Source organism: Schistocerca gregaria, chromosome 2, assembly GCF_023897955.1.
Source record: "Schistocerca gregaria isolate iqSchGreg1 chromosome 2, iqSchGreg1.2, whole genome shotgun sequence".
Taxonomy (NCBI): Eukaryota; Metazoa; Arthropoda; class Insecta; order Orthoptera; family Acrididae; genus Schistocerca; species Schistocerca gregaria.
The window spans coordinates 15,771,252-15,788,808 of NC_064921.1; the positions used below are offsets into that span (position 1 = coordinate 15,771,252).

Genomic DNA, 17,557 nt, shown 5'->3' on the forward strand with positions numbered 1-17,557 from the left:
TGACCACCTTTCTACTTCTCAACTTGTGCTGCGTCTCTTTACCTCTTGGTCAAAACGTATACAGGGGGAACACTCAAAAAACCGACAAACGGCAAGGACGGATCCTGATTGGAAATGCATCGTTTCCACGGTAGATAGCGCTGAGGAATGAAAGTTCCTCTGACCACGTGCCGTGTATTCCTTGTGTGTTGCTGGCTGTGATTGACGCAGCGTACTATAAGTAACAGAATGGTCCGGTATTCAAGTCGGGAACAAGCCGAGATGATGTTTGTGTACGACTATGCTGATGGAAACGCTGGTGAGGCAGCACGGCTATACCAAAACAAACGCCCAAAAAGAGCTTGAAATCCTGTGTGATGTGGTCGGTGGCTGTGAAGGTTCACAGACACCAACCACATCACACAAGATTTAAAGCTCTTTTTGGGCGTTTGTGTGATCATGGGTCCTTTCAGGCAGACGAACGTACAGAGAGGCGGCGGACTATGCGTACACCAGATTTGTTAGGACTAGGTGCTACATGAGACGAACCCTAGTACAAGCACCAGGCCATTGGCCTGCCAGCACGGCAACGTGGTGTAAGCTGAAGTAAGATTATGTGTATCCTGCAGTCCCTCTACGGGAAGGATTTTGTCGATGGTTTTTGCACCAAATCATCACAGCTATGGGGTAACCGTCATCAGCTCTCTTTACCGACGAAGCAACCTTTACCAGAGCGGGCATCATCAGTCTGCATAACCATCATCTGTGAGCTACAGACAATCCTTCAGCATCGGTTCAGCATAAGTGTGTGGGCAGGGATTTATGGCGACCACATACGTGGACGGGTTTTTATTCCAGAACGCTTTGACGGAGGAATTTACCCGGACTTCCTGCGGAATGCTGTGCCTGGGCTGCTTGAGAGTGTGTCTCTGGCAATGCGACAGGTTGTGTGGTTTTAGCACGACGGATGGCCACACCAGTTCGCTGATACCTCAGCAGAAACTATCCCGGGCGCTGGATAGTACGCGGACGCCCTCAAGTCTGCTAGTTCACTTCCTGAATTTTGCAATTTTGTCATATGATGACATGGTGGAGGCCGTGGCTGTTGTTTGAAGGCAAATGTTGACGGTGTTAGGACAGCAACCAGCCACAAATTTACTTTCATTTCCTTTATTCAAAGGGCACCGTTACCGGTTTCCAATCTTGATTCATCCTCAGGCGGTTTACACGCTTTCTCTATGACATCTGTGTTTTTTACAGATAAATTTTCATGAAACGTCTGTTTGGAGTGTTTGTTTCCAAAACATTCGTCCAACAGATGTAAATGCATTCCCTCTGCATTCTTATTGTTGCACACGTAAATTGTTCTCACTAAACACTTAAGGTTTGTCACAGAGAAGATTTCTACCACGTGCCACATGTTTTGATACATACAAAGAGCTTACAAACATATGAGTATCAGAGATGCTATGATATATCGTAACATTTTTCGATGATGTCCTATGTGTGGAAAGGGTCATATATTCATTTACGCAACTGTAATGCCTTTTACACTAGTACAGAGATATTGAATTTTTGAGTTGAAATTTTTAAATTAATTATCAAGTTTTTTTTATAGAACTGTATAGGTAAAATAATATATTATTTAATTACATTTAGCATCATGATAATTATAGTAACATATAAATTTGCTACTTGGTCTGCAGATAGGTGTACTAATATTATTTGCCTTTGAGGCTGGAAAGCAATTGTTGGAAATTTTTCAGGAAAGGGGTGTTAGCTAACTCTGTTCCTTTGTTTGTTAAAGATATAGTCTGGGGTGCTGTTTTTGTGTGTGTCTATTTCTAATTCTTCTAATGTACTCATAGTGGCCCTTTTTTCTGCTAGATGCAAAATTTTTAAGTTGTCCTCAATGTTTCCCACTGAATGGTTTTCTTCAGCAATATGGGCTGCAAATGCTGATTTGTTCAAGTTACCAAGTCTTAAAGCATCAATATGTTCTTTGTATCTAATTTCAAAACTTCTACCTGTCTGTCCAATGTAGAATTTGGGCATGTATCACATTTGAGTTTGTATATTCCTGATTTACGCTAGGGACTCTTGGAGGTATTTACATCATGGATTACTTTTTGTTGTAATTTATTGTTTGTGGAAAAGCTGACTGTGATATTTTTCTTCTTTTTAAATAAGTTTGCTATCTGGTATGAAAGTGGGCCTATGTATGGGAGAGCAGCATATTTAGGTTTGGCTTCAGTGGCACACTGATTTGGCTTGAAGTGACTGCTGTGAGGTGGATCTGTGGTTTTTGTCTGCATTTTGTTGTGGAGTTTTTCTATTATTGTGGGTTTATATCCATTACTATGAGCAACTGTTTTAATTATATTGATTTCATTTTATTGGTCTGTGTCACTCATTGGTACTTTTTTAATTCGGTGGGGCATCTGAAAAGTGTTGTGTATGCTGAACCAATTCCTGATGTACAGACCCTTGAACAGCGAGTTCACAACGCCTGTGAAGCTATTTGGAGAGAGGCTGGAACGCACGAAAGAGTGCGGTAGTTCATGATGCCATGCGTCTCTGAACTGTGTTCCAGGACAATTTGTTCTCGTTGCGCGCACATCATCCATTTTTGCACACATGTCCATAGGACCTCTTCTCCTCCGTTTCCAGTCAGAAATCAGTCCCTGCAGTTTGTCGGTTTTATTAATGTTCAACCTCTATTGTATGTTGGATTTCTTACATATGAAAACTATATACCCAGAGGATTTGTTTGTGTAACATCATACCTTATCTGTTCATCTCTATGACCTCCCTGGCATCGTGCACAGCGTCTGAGGAGTAATGCGTCTAAAGGACTCCTGATGATTTTGATACAATTACTCCTACCTTATGTACCGACATTGAGCCGCGTGAGACTTGATCCACATAACGAGCTGTCTGGCGTGGTAATATCCGGGCCTCGTGGTGGCTATGGGGTATTGCCGTACCGTGACCAAATCAGGTGCCTTGAAATCAAGCAACACGCGCAAGTGAGCAGCAGAGCAACTGGACCTTGGTCCTGCTGTAACCACAGGTGAATTATGATTCCTTATTCTTCCAGTCTTTTTAAGATGTCCGAATAAGAATTTCCATCCGCATACCCTTCAAAAACATGAGGCGAGTTTCTTTCAAATGTTTGCAGGTAATGAGTATCTTCCGTAGACAGTTAAAACATATTTATCATGAGTAAAGTGCGCTGTATCTGTCAGTCATTAGAAAATAAGACTCGTTTGAGAATTGTGCCAGCAAAGCAAGGCAGGCTGCTAGTTGCAGCTCCACGTTATCAGATAATTCGTTCAAAAATCTGTCTAAACTGTTTCATTCTAAAATCCTTTTTTAATATTCTCATAAATTGTCGACTGTGGTACTTTACCTACAGTTACTCTTTTGCAGGTGAACTTCATTGGGAACTGCTCAATCTATCGATGACGGCACATGTTTCCTCTCACGTTTTCTTACGTCCACTCGCTGCGGCTGTTTTTGATATTGCTTGAAACGAAAGTATGTTTCTCACAGTCACGCGGGGTTCCCTTAATTACCTTTTATGTGAATATTCACTTTCCCACGCACACGCCACTAATCGATCTTCAACACTATAACTGAGATTGCTCACATCAACCTGGCTTCGCAACTGAAACAACGCAATACCGAAAAAAAATTATACTATGAAAAATCCTTTTCGTCAGCTCCAAAACAGGGCAACATAAAATTATTATTTAGTTTTCTCAGTTGTAGCCGTAGAGCTATTGATGATAATAGAAACGAAACAAGACTTTACAAAGTTTGCGCTGTATGCGTGTAATGTGTTGATCGCTATTGCTTCAGAATAGGTATGGCACCAGAGATCATTATTCCAAGTTCAAGCGAATTTAGGTTTACCTGATTGAAATGAGAGGAGCGATCAGTATTAACCGAAAAATTTGGAGCATTTAAGAGTTATCTAATTATAGTTTCATTGCAGTATGGGGCAGGACGTCGTCACATACCAGTTTGGAACATATTTTTTTGAAAGGAATGCGGATGGAAATTCTTATTTCGACATTTTACAAAGACTCTGAAACAAACATGTGTGGTTACAACACGATGAAGTTCCAGCACACTTTGCTATTCAGCAGTGTGGGTTACTTCATTTCGAAGCGTCTGGATAGGTTGTGGTTGAGAATGGTCATTAAAGGAAGGAAAAGACAAGTAAGAGGTTTGAATATTAATTCTATAGGAGCCTTTTAGATGAAATTTATGAAATACATGGTTAGCCATAGACAGGAAAACATTTAAAAGACCTTCTCTTCCAACCCCAACAGCTTACATTGCTGTTGCAGGCTTTCTTCGAAGCAGCTTTACAGACGCACATGAGGAGATGCTTTGTGTAGTCTTTATTGCAGAGACACAGCAATCAAACGCTATGGCCTCTAATCTAAACCGTTTTTCGCCACCCTATAGCAACCAAAGCTGATTGAGTTTAAAGTAAGAAAATTGGTACAAGTCCAGAAATATTTTTACTAGGTTGTGCCCCACAGCTTGTACATACCTGTCTAAAATCATGTTGTTTGATGATAATTTGTGACAATCGAAACTGCAGTAACAGAAGGTTTCATAGCTACTGATGGTATTACAGTATGATTCATGACTGTGATGAGATATCAGTAAACAGGTCTTGTGGTTCGTGTGCAACATTCAACCCAAACTGCACACAGGCGTTTGTATTTGCACTGCGCCAGAGCCAACTCACAGTGCGTCGTTGGGGGCATCCCGCGTACCATTATTACTTTCAGTCGTAAGTGGTTCACGAAAAAGACTACTACCATTAACCATTTGTAAGAGATCGAATTTGTCATATTACTACAAAAAGAGATATTACGAAACAAATTAGCATTCTCCGATAGTGCTCTGATCTCAGCTGTTTGCAACACATGGAAATTTGTACCGGATCGGGACTCCACCAGTCAGGAGAACGTAAGGAGTCATATTACAATTTAATAATGATGAAGAGTAGGCTAAAAGTTATGAGACTAGTTAGGAAGAATCAATGAGCCAAGAACTGACACACGGAAACACTAAGGAATGAAGAGAGACGCCTGAAGTTCTCTGAGGCTACAAATACTGCGATAGTGTATAACTCAGTAGGCAGTGCAGATGAAGAGGAATTGACATCTCTGAAAAGAGCAATTACAGAAGTTGGGAAGAAAAATATAAGTACAAAGAAGATAACTGCTAAGGAACCATAAATAACACAAGAAAAACTTCAGGTGTTCAACGAAAAAAGGTAGTACAAAAACGCTCATGGAAATACAGAAACACAAGTCACTTAGGAACGAAGTAAACAGGAAGTGCAGGAAGATAGGGCGAAATGGCTGAATGAACAATGTGGAGAAATTGAAAACGTAATGATTGTCGGAAGGACAGAATCAGCTTATAGCAGAGTCAAAGCCTTACAATTTTTTCAGACCGTTTCTTACCAAACTGTGCATTACTGATCGATTAACCCTGGGCACATTCGCCGTTGCTGGTTGCCCATCTGTCTGTCGGCTTCCAAGGGTAGCAAAAATTTGAATTTCAATGTTTCATACAGTTATTGACCGAATTTAATAATTTTAAATTCTGGCATAAGCTGTTCATTAGGAGCTGTAACCGCTTGCTAAGTGTTCAACACAAGAAGTAAAGTATTACTGTTAAATGCTATTTTGTCGAAACTTTACATTTTGACACCATGTCTTTATACAAAAATCTGGTTGATTCTAACAGGAACCGTCCAGGATTGATAATGCAATTTGTTTATAAAAACAGCGCCGTTAACGGTTTCGAACCAACGGGTTCAACTTCAGACACCTGTTTAAGTGCAGACGCACATTTATTGAAGTTTACATTGCCCAAAAGCTAAGGTAAGGTAAAAAGGTTCTTGGGTTGGTGGTGTCCTACGAAGTTAGAAAAGACCTATTTAAACGTAACTGTCCTTCAGAGAACTCAACTTTCAAGATTTGTTTACATTGTGCTTAGTCGTTATTACGGACGGTTACGTTTGAATAGGTAGTTTCTAAGACAGTTGGGCACCACCATCCCAAGGATCTTTCATCACAAGGGGAATAAAGAGCAGAAAACCAATGTAAACATTAATGAAACTGCATCTAAACGTGAAACGTCGTCTGAAGATGAACCTGGGATACTGGCTGGATACTACTTTCTTCTTTTCAAGAATCAACCTGTATTACAGTTAGAAACTGTATATATGTCTTCAGGTAGCGTGCCCCACGGCGCGCAAATCACTGCTTACTACATTTTCGCTGTTCATGGAGTGAAATCGCAGCGTCAGACCTGATGTTTAAATTTATTACGTCTCCACTACTAACTGTATTCGCAGCACATTCTGCAGAGAGTATCAAGATATACCACTAAATGTACCTGCAAAATTATACCATTGTACGGTACCGTTTCGTAGTTCAGGAGGAATGGCACCATAGGTATTGAGATTGGTGAAAAGCTAGCTCTTGCTTAAAATGGAGCCCAGATTACTCATACGACACTCATCCAGTGTTTGGTAGTGGGAGCACTTACCGACTTCCTCCAAGAAAATGTTAAACATAATTTCAAACGTTTCCCACATTTTTCTTCCTTATATGATAAGCATCAATTAATTTAACACATTAACCCATTTGTAAAGTAAACAGAAGTATGAAGTTGTTTAAGACGAGTATCAGTCAAAAAGTAATGCCTCTTCTTTATTCGTCTGTAATTTCAAGTGCAACTACATAGACTGCAAACCACAACTGACGATTAATTTATGACTTTTTAGTGTAATCTCCAACCATTCCCACAGCTTTAGGCTCTCTTTTAACAAGCGCATTTATTCCAGTGTCCTAAAAAGCACAGTTCTGCTTACCAAGCCACTGACGCTCGGACTTTTTCAGGGCCTCCTCATCTTCAAAGCGAATCCCATGATAAGCTTCTTTTAGCAGGCTGAACAAATGGAAGTCTGAAGGTACCAAGTCAGGGCTGTATGGGAGACGAGGCAAGACTTTACATCCCGTTTTCACAGCCTCTTCAATGGTGCGACGACTGGTGTGTGGTCTTGCACTCGTATGCAAAAGAAGAATATGCGGCATAGTTTTTGTTGAGCGAATTCGCTGAAAACCTGCTTTAAGCTGCTTGAGGTTTCTGACGTATTGGATGCAATTTATTGTGCATCCCTGCTGGAAAACATCAACCATATTAACAGTATCTGCATTCCACAGTACTGTAGTCATTAGTTTTTGTGCCGATTGTACAGTTTTAAACGTTTTCTTCTTCGGCGAGTTCCCGTGATGCCATTCCACTGAGTGCCTATTTGATACTGGTTCAAAAAATGGACCTATGTTTCGTCTCCGCTCTAAATGTTTTCCAGAAAGTCTTCTCCCTCCAAACAAAAGCGGTCTGGTCTCTTTATTTTGGTCGGTTAACATTCTTGCTACACAACTTACCCTCTGGGTATCGTTGTTGTTGGGTAATCTTCATCACAGCGCCGTTACTGAGGGAGGTACTGCGCCACAGGTCATTTGCAGTCTCCCGGCGGTCATCACGAATAATGTCATCGACCCGCTGAATGCTGTGTGGAGTGACTGTAGTCAGCGGCCTGTCTCTCCGTGTATCGTCAACCAACGGTTTTTGCCCTTCATCTCCGTTACAGCGACAAACCCTTTGTCTAATACCGCTGATATCCATTACTGCATCACCGTACACATTTTTCGGGGTTTCATGGATGTGAATGGGTATTACACTCTCTGCGCTCAAGAATTCTGTCACAGAACGCTGTCTAATACGCACATCGAGCAGGCCATTTTGCCAGCGACTGCAGCAGTGCCGTGTGTTGACGCAGACAGTTACTACTGCAGTTGACTGGAGAAAACACTTTGAGGGATGTAGTCAGACTCAAATGATTTACTTCACAAAATGTATTTAAGGAGAAAAAAAGACGCATCACTTTTTGATTGGTTCTCGTACATGGAAGTTCGATTGTTTAAAGAATATGGTGGTGGGAGTAACCCATAATATATACAGGGTGTTTCAAAAATGACCGGTATATTTGAAACGACAATAAAAACTAAACGAGCGGCGATAGAAATACACCGTTTGTTGCAATATGCTTGGGACAACAGTACATTTTCAGGCGGACAAACTTTCGAAATTACAGTAGTTACAATTTTCAACAACAGATGGCGCGGCAAGTGATGTGAAAGATATAGAAGACAACGCAGTCTGTGGGTGCGCCATTCTGTACGTCGTCTTTCTGCTGTAAGCGTGTGCTGTTCACAACGTGCAAGTGTGCTGTGGACAACATGGTTTATTCTTTAGAACAGAGGATTTTTCTGGTGTTGGAATTCACCGCCTAGAACACAGTGTTGTTGCAACAAGACGAAGTTTTCAACGGAGGTTTAATGTAACCAAAGAACCGAAAAGCGATACAATAAAGGATCTATTTGAAAGATTTCAACGGACTGAGAACGTGACGGATGAACGTGCTGGAAAGGTAGGGCGACCGCGTATGGCAACCACAGAGGGCAACGTGCAGCTAGTGCAGCAGGTGATCCAAAAGCGGCCTCGGGTTTCCGTTCGCCGTGTTGCAGCTGCGGTCCAAATGATGCCAACGTCCACGTATCGTCTCATGCGCCAGAGTTTACACCTCTATCCGACGCCAACGTCCACGTATCGTCTCATGCGCCAGAGTTTACACCTCTATCCATACAAAATTCAAACGCGGCAACCCCTCAGCGCCGCTACCATTGCTGCACGAGAGACATTCGCTAACGATATAGTGCACAGGATTGATGACGGCGATGTGCATGTGAGCAGCATTTGGTTTACTGACGAAGCTTATTTTTACCTGGACGGCTTCGTCAATAAACAGAATTGGCGCATATGGGGAACCGAAAAGCCCCATGTTGCAGTCCCATCGTCCCTGCATCCTCAAAAAGTACTGGTCTGGGCCGCCATTTCTTCCAAAGGAATCATTGGCCCATTTTTCAGGTCCGAAACTATTACTGCATCACGCTATCTGGACATTCTTCGTGAATTTGTGGCGGTACAAACTGCCTTAGACGACACTGCGAACACCTCGTGGTTTATGCAAGATGGTGCCCGGCCACATCGCACGGCCGACGTCTTTAATTTTCTGAATGAATATTTCCATGATCGTGTGATTGCTTTGGGCTATCCGAAACATACAGGAGGCGGCATGGATTGGCCTCCCTATTCGCCAGACATGAACCCCTGTGACTTCTTTCTGTGGGGACACTTGAAAGACCAGGTGTACCGCCAGAATCCAGAAACAACTGAACAGCTGAAGCAGTACATCTCATCTGCATGTCAAGCCATTCCGCCAGACACGGTGTCAAAGGTTTCGGGTAATTTCATTCAGAGACTACGCCATATTATTGCTACGCATGGTGGATATGTGGAAAATATCGTACTACAGAGTTTCCCAGACCGCAGCGCCATCTGTTGTTGACAATTGTAACTACTGTAATTTCGAAAGTTTGTCTGCCTGAAAATGTACTGTTGTCCCAAGCATATTGCAACAAACTGTGTATTTCTATCGCTGCTTGTTTAGTCTGTATTGCCGTTACAAATATACCGGTCATTTTTGAAACACCCTGTAGTTTGTCTGTCATGTAGGTTTGCAGGTTATAGATGTAAATACGGCAAGATGTATGAAGGAAGAAGTGTTTCCACGTCGATCTATTTGTACCTCCAAGATAGTTTCGTAGCTGTGTATTTCACACTGAGGTACTTTCCTCCAAAACTGTCTTTAGAACTACGTCTGCACCACTTCCGTCCTACATCCATAATTAAAAAAAAAAATGGTTGTATGTGTCTTTGTGTATGTTCCACAGCTGCTCCTAAGCCACTATACTGTTTTCTACCAAACATTCTACGCATATCCATTATTGTCAAGCAACATTCGCTGTGGGGAAAAGTACAACCTACCTATAACAGTTCAGGAGATATGACGTCATAAACAATGAGATGCATGAAAAACTGCTGCATCATGCATGACGTTTAAATTTATTATGTCCGTGCCGAACTCTGTTCGCAATAAATTTTGCAAGTAGTATCCACATATGCTGTTAAGGGCACCTACAAATTTATATCGTGATGCAACACAGAGTTCAGAAGATACGACGTCATAAACGCTGACACGAGCGGTAAAATGCCGTGTCATGCATGAAGTTTGAATAAATTTATTCTTTACTGCTAAGGAAGTCCTGTAGTCGTGTCAACTTAAGGGAATCCCTGACACCTGGCAGCACCTTTGCCAGCTTTTAACTCCGAAGAGCAAAGGCTAGTCGGCAAAAATAACAGCCATCTATACAGCTACGAAGAGGTGTTGTCATAGAGACGTTTACAAAATCGCATTGCAGACACGCGGAGCAGCTCAACCCAGTTCATGGTTTACGTTATTCAAAATTTTCTGCTGTTTTCGGTTGGTATTTGTGTGAATTCATAGTTCCATCTCTATAATATTTCTTATGTTAACTGTAACTGTTTTCTGTATGAGAGATTCCTTATGTCTACTGCAACTTTAACAGTGGCTATCAAGTGGTTTACAGAATTTTTCTGTAGTGTTGGGGATATGTTGTATTTCAGACCTTTTGTAAGGAGACGTGTGTCGTTATCTGTAAATTCTATATTTGTGAAATTTTCTAAACGTGTGTAAAATTGAAAATCAGATTCATAATCATGTATAGTTTGTCGTATGCAATGCTGAATGTGTAGAAGTTTGGTGAATTTCTTGTTATGGGTTCGTCGATTATGTCTGCTTCTATTCGAAATTTATCTATGTACAAAATGTGAAATTCAATCAAATGTTAAAGGCGTTACACTGTTACTTAACTTAAGATGTACTATAGCGAGTTCTTGATTCACTGTTTCTTTTCGATGTAATTTGTCCTGTATTTCTTATCTTATTCACAATCTTGCAGTGAAGGTCTTGATTTCAGGTACAAGGTCTGGGCTTGCTATCACTTTGTTGTAGACGTATGTAGGAATGACATTATATCGAAGACAGCGCTTATTATATTCGGTGCCTTCAATTATCTTCACTAATTCGACTTTTAAGCGAATAAAACTCAGAATGTTCCCCTTTATTTTATAAGATGATATCGTCAACAATTTTTTTCTTTACGGCCAGCCGCATAATATAAGTCTGATGAAGACATGATTATTAGAATAGATTCACCAGATGGCTGCTTATGATAATCTTTATTCACGACGGACTGTTGCAATATACGTAGCGAATCTCTCATAAAGAAAACAGAATGAAATTGCAGTTAACGCGACAAACATTATAGGGGAGGAAGTATGCAAACAGTGTTGTGGTTGGCAGGAGAGCTAACACCGTGTTAATCAAGGAGGCCGAAATGCACGCGTTTTAGCTCACGCAGGCTGGCGTGACGTCTGGAACATGACAAGAGAATTCGAATTGAGAAAAACGGACGTAGCTGGTGGAACACTTAAATTGAATCCATTAATGACGAACGTCACTCTTAACGATACATGGTTTACAATATCAATAGTACTGATAATGGCGCCTTGCTAGGTCGTAGCAAATAACGTAGCTGAAGGCTATGCTAAACTATCGTCTCGGCAAATGAGAGCGTAGAAGTCAGTGAACCATCGCTAGCAAAATGGCTGTACAACTGGGGCGAGTGCTAGGAAGTCTCTCTAGACCTGCCGTGTGGCGGCGCTCTGTCTGCAATCACTGATAGTGGCGACACGCGGGTCCGACGTATACTAACGGACCGCGGCCGATTTAAAGGCTACCACCTAGCAAGTGTGGTGTCTGGCGATGACACCACAAACAGAACGTATACAAATACGAGCCCAAGACAGAACTAAACATTCTGAATAACATAGACCATAAACTGCCATTAAATAATGCAATAGCATTAAAAGCTGATAAAGGCAATAGAATGGTCGCACTTAACAAAACCGACTGTGTAGATAAGGTCATGTCATTCTTCGCCTCACAACACTACCAAAAGTTGCGACCAGAGTACGGAAACCATCCGGGATGTTTGTACGACTGTTTCATAAGTTCAGAGACGTTTTCAGGAATACATGTAAAAATGGTTCTGAGCACTATGGGACTTAACATCTGAGGTCATCAGTCCCCTAGAACTTAGAACTACTTAAACGTAACTAATCTAAGTACATCACAGACATCCATGCAAGAGGCAGGATTCGAATCTGCGACCGTAGCGGTCGCGCGGTTCTAGACTGTAGCGCCTAGAACCGCTTGGCTTGAATACGGGCAAACGAATTTTTTTCGATGTTGCACTACAAACGCAGTTCATTTTTTGTTTCCGTTTCTAAAAATAAATTGGCAAAATGAATACCTGGGCAGTGCAGTGTTTGTCAGCTCGCCATATTACAATCTATAAGAAGTTATTTTTAGCGTATGAATTGGCCCTCGAATTGGTCTGTCAGCTTTACAATGTAAGAAATAAAGAGTAAATGAAAAAAAGAACGAAACATGTAACATATTTCGGACCGTTTGTATAGCAGGTACGCAGAGATCAAGAGATCGGTACAGAAGTAGAAATAGCTGAAAAGTTGACGCCAAAAAAGGCAACATTACCAATAAGGCAAAAGAAGGAAATAAGCGGTACGGAGAAGCTGTTAACTGCTGAGATATTTTTTGGTAGCGTCTCGCTCCATAAGAGCTACTTCCATTAGGACGGAGGGCTGTCTGTTGACCTTAGTGCCGTTCGCTTGGCGCTGGGGAGACACCTCTCAGTCGGCGTTTCCTGCCGCTGTTAATTCTACCTGTCGCTCCAGAGATAGGCCCGTGCGCCCCGAAATACGCCGGCGCCGGTTGGATCTCGGCGCGGGCCGGTGACGCCCCGGATGGAAATAGCCTCGTTTCCGGACCTCCTCGCCTCCGCCTCCAGCTCCAGCTCCAACTGCAGCGCCGCGGCCTTTTTATCCTCGCAGCCGCCCTCCGCCTCCGCCCCCGCCCCCGCCGCCCCCACTGCGCGCGACGCCGACGACCGCCTCAGTAATTCTGTCACGGCCTTTCGCCGCATTAAACAGCGCACGTCCTTTTTGAATGGCGGACTTCCTGCCGGCATCTCCCTCGGGACGCCACACACGGAGTTCGCCTCGCCCCGTAGCTCACAATACCTACGCTAAACGCATCGAAACCTTGGAAATGGGCCTTTACGTGGGTGGACAGGAGAGCCACTTGACGCGTCTTCATCTGCGGGGTGACAACCAGAGGCGCCCCGCAAACGAGCTGTCTCACCGGGCGGCGGACCAGGGCCAACACACGGCACCATTCCTGTTCGTCGTTTTATGGGCTGTCTCTCTGTCGTAAATCATTGCCGCTCTTACTCTTTCCTTCCTTCGTTATGGTCCTCAGAGGACCGCGGGTAGGCCCTACACGGATTGTCTATTATTCTACTCTCCCGCGATGACTCCTTTGGAAGGGCACGACCGACTTCCGTCCCCATCTTTACCTGTTCCGAGTTTGTACTCCGTTTCTAATGACCTCATTGTCGGCAGTACGTTAAACACTAACCTTCCTTCATTTTTTTCTTTATTCCTCCCAGAACGTCTTCATCCTTTCCCTTTCCCTCTGTCCCTTTTTTCCCTAGATATTCTAGGTATCCTCTTCTCTTGGTTGCTCCACCTACGTCCACTGTTTTCCTGTGGTCTTCTCTGTCGTTGATCTCTGGCATATTGGTCAGTGTTTAGGTCACTTCCTTCCATTGTCTTTCGTATGTATGGTCCCACAGCCACTGTCAGTTTCTTGGGGTAAACCAGTTTTCTGGGTAAGCTGTTTCATTTTTTAAATAACAACTTTATTACATGATTCAGCTCTTACCTTATTGCGCTACCTTGGGCATTGTCAGGCTATTTCTGCGACTTGTCAGTAGAAACCTATAAGTATATGCACTCCTGGTCATTAAAATTGCTACACCACGAAGTTGACGTGCTACAGACACGAAATTTAACCGACAGGAAGAAGATGCTGTGATATGTAAATGATTAGCTTTTCAGAGCATTCACACAAGGTTGGCGCCGGTGGCGACACCTACAGCGTGCTGACATGAAAAAAATTACCAACCGATTTCACATACACAAATAGCAGTTGACCGCGCGTTACCTGGTGAAACGTTGTTGTGATGCCTCGTGTAAGAAGGATAAATCCGTACCATCACGTTTCCGACTTTGAGAAAGGTCGGATTGTAGCCTATCACGATTTCGATTTATCGTATCGCGACATTGCTGCTCGCGTTGGTCGAGATCCAATGACTGTTAGCAGAATATGGAATCGGTGCGTTCAGAAGGGTAATATGGAACGCCGTGCTGGATCCCAATGGCTTCGTATCACTAGCAGTCGAGATGACAGCCATCTTATCCGCAAGGCTGTAACGGATCGTGTAGCCACCTCTCGATCCCTGAGTCAACAGATGGAGACGTTTGCAGGACAGCAACCATCTGCACGAACAGTGCGACGACTTTTGCAGCAGCATGGACTATCAGCTCGGAGACCATGGCTGCGGTTACCCTTGACGCTGCATTACATACAGGAGCGCATGCGATGGTGTACTCAAAGACGAACCTGGATGCACGAATGGCAAAACGTCATTTTTTTGGATGAATCCAGGTTCTGTTTACAGCATCATGATGGTCGCATCCGTGTTTGGCAACATCGCGGTGAACTCACATTGGATGTGTGTATTCGTCATCGCCATACTGGCGTATCACCCGGCGTGATGGTATGGGGTGCCATTGGTTAACGTCTCGGTCACCTCTTGTTCACATTGGCGGCAATTTGAAGAGTAGACTTTACATTTCAGATGTGTTACGACCCGTGGCTCTATCCTTCATTTGATCCCTGCGATACCCTACATTTCAGCAGGATAATGCACTACCGCATGTTGCAGGTCATGTAAAGGCATTTCTGGATTCAGAAAATTTTCGCCTGCTGCCTTAACCAGCAAATTCTCCAGATCTCTCACCAACTAAAAAGTATGGTCAATGGTGGCCTAATAACTGGCTCGTCACAATACGCCAATCACTACTCTTGACGAACTGTGGTATCGTGTCGAAGCTGCATGGGCAGTTGTACCTGTACACTGCATCCAAGCTCTGTTTGGCTCAATGCCCAGGCATATCAAGGCCGCTATTACGGCCAGAGGTGGTTGTTCGGGGTACTGATTTCTCAGGATCTATGCACCCAAATTGATTGAAAATGTAATTACATGTCAGTTCTAGTACAATATAATTTCCCAATGAATACCAGTTTATCATCTGTATTTATTCTTAGTGTAGCAATTTTAATGGCCAGTAGTGTAGCTTCATATATTTTCAATACTGTGTGCAGGAAGTGACATGTGATAACTTCACACAACCATGGTAGCTACGGTCACAACCTGCGTATACATTACATCTCAAACGTGGAACTCATATGGGTCAAATTTTTCCCTTTTTACGTACGGATTTCACATGTCAAATGTATATATCGTTTGTCTCAGTATCTAACTTGGTTGTGCCAAACTCTTACCAAGGACGCCATCAAATGTTCGTTCCTCCACACAGTGTGAAGAATAAATGATGCTAAATGCTTAGAATACTTTACTACGATTCAATTAACAGAGATAGCTTGATAACACCTACGCGGGCGAATTTAGCTAATACTTAAATCATGAAATGAAGTGATTATTTCCAAAATTACATCAGCCTGCTCAGGGAAATCCCTCAAAAATTTTTTCCTTACCTTCTATCTTGATTACCAATTCCAGCTAGTCTTTCCAGAGTTCAGCAACCACCTTGTTTCCTGTGTTTATTCTTGCCCAACACATAATCTTTTAGTTGTACAGTCCATTTTCGTTCTGATCACCTGGACATAAAACCTTGCCTTTTTCTGTCAGATTTCTCTATATACTGCTCTCCTAATCCGGTAGAGCTATTCCTTAAATCTTCCATCCATGTGTCATCACCTACTCTAGCGCTCATTATTTTGCATAATATCTTTCTTAGAGTTTTCTGTAGACGCACACTTTTTATTCTATGTATGCCTTTGATCACACAGAAGGCTAGTCTCATCTCTACCCTTTACCATCTGGTTATTGCTCCTGTTTCTGTCTGTTATGCAGAGCGTCCCAGGAGAATTGGTCAATATTCAGGGATGTAAAGGAACGATAATTCGAACTAAAAAAGTATAGTATGCAAGGGGTCTAAAATGCATACCGTAACATTTTCGAGCATTACTTCATCTTCGTTATTCTCTTCTACTGCAAACTTTTTTCTTTCCTTTTTTTGAGAGATGAAATTATGGATCAAAACAAGAAAAAAAAATGAACAGCAAAAATGGGATTTACAGTGCATACCTTGTCAGCTACGAGCATCTTCGCGAATGTGAAACACCCTCCACCGTTGCACTCCACAGCATGCATGTACATGTAAATGTAGAAATGTAACTTCAAAATAAGGATGGTTTTATTTATGGATTTTCGTCCGTGGACACTAAACGCTCTGAACACGTAAGTATTTGTCAGAGTTTAGCCACCACTGAGGTTTTTATTGCACTAAGTCGTAAGAGGAACGGAGAGAGAAAGAGCGAGAGACAGAGAGAGAGAGAGAGAGACAGAGAGAGAGAGAGAGAGAGAGAGAGAGAGAGAGAGAGAGAGAGGAGAGAGGGAGAGGGAGGGAGAGAGGGAAGAAGGGATGGAGGGAGGAGAAAGGCGTAGGAGACTGACCTCGTATGGTGTTGGCTGCGGAGACGAGCAGGCCCTCCAGCGACCTGGAGTTATGGTGCAGCAGCGCCTGGAAGTCCCTTCGCACCAGCCGCTGGAGCGCCGACTCCATCTCCAGCGTGCAGCACGACGCCTCAGACACGCACACGGTCAGCTCACGGCCTGCGACACCAGGTATTCGGAGGACACGATTAGTAAACAACCAAAAGCAGCCTGCGGCAGTTGAAGGAACAACCAGATAATGACCGCTCTGTCACCTACAAAGTCGATATGTTCCCAGAATGAATTTTCACTTGGCAGTGGAGTATAGACTTTAAACTTCATGGAAAAATAAAAACTATATGCAGGGCGGGAGCACGAATTTGTACTGATGACCTCAGATGTTAAGTCCCATAGTACTTAGAGCCATTTGAACCAATTTGAACCCTGGACCCTGCAGGTCAGAATAGGACTGTTAAAGCTGGTGGAGGCTCTGTAATTGCAAGGAACGTGTACAGTTGGACTGATATAGAATCCCTGAAACGTCTAGATACGACTGTGACAGGTGACACGAACGTAAGTATCCTGTCCGATCAACTGGATCACCTGCATCCATTCATGTTCATTGTGGATTCGAAATCACTTGGGCAATTTCAGTAGAACAATGCGACACCCCACATGATGTCCATAAGTGCCACAGAGTGGCTCCAGGAACACTCCTATGAGTTTAAACATTTCCGCTGGCCACCAAACTACCCAGACATGAACATTATTGAGCATCTCTGGGATGCCTTGAAGTGTGCTGTTCAGAAGGGCTCTCCTCCCCT

General features: G+C 43.0%; 1 protein-coding gene across 1 annotated transcript in view; it reads right to left on the reverse strand.

Moving 5' to 3' along the window:
- Positions 1–17,557, reverse strand: part of LOC126336241 (glypican-5-like) — a 728,632-nt gene that overhangs the window by 621,983 nt on the left and 89,092 nt on the right. Inside the window, exon 2 of the mRNA XM_049999730.1 lies at positions 16,755–16,913. Coding sequence (XP_049855687.1) covers positions 16,755–16,913 — 159 coding nt within the window. The remainder of the gene's footprint in view (positions 1–16,754; positions 16,914–17,557) is intronic.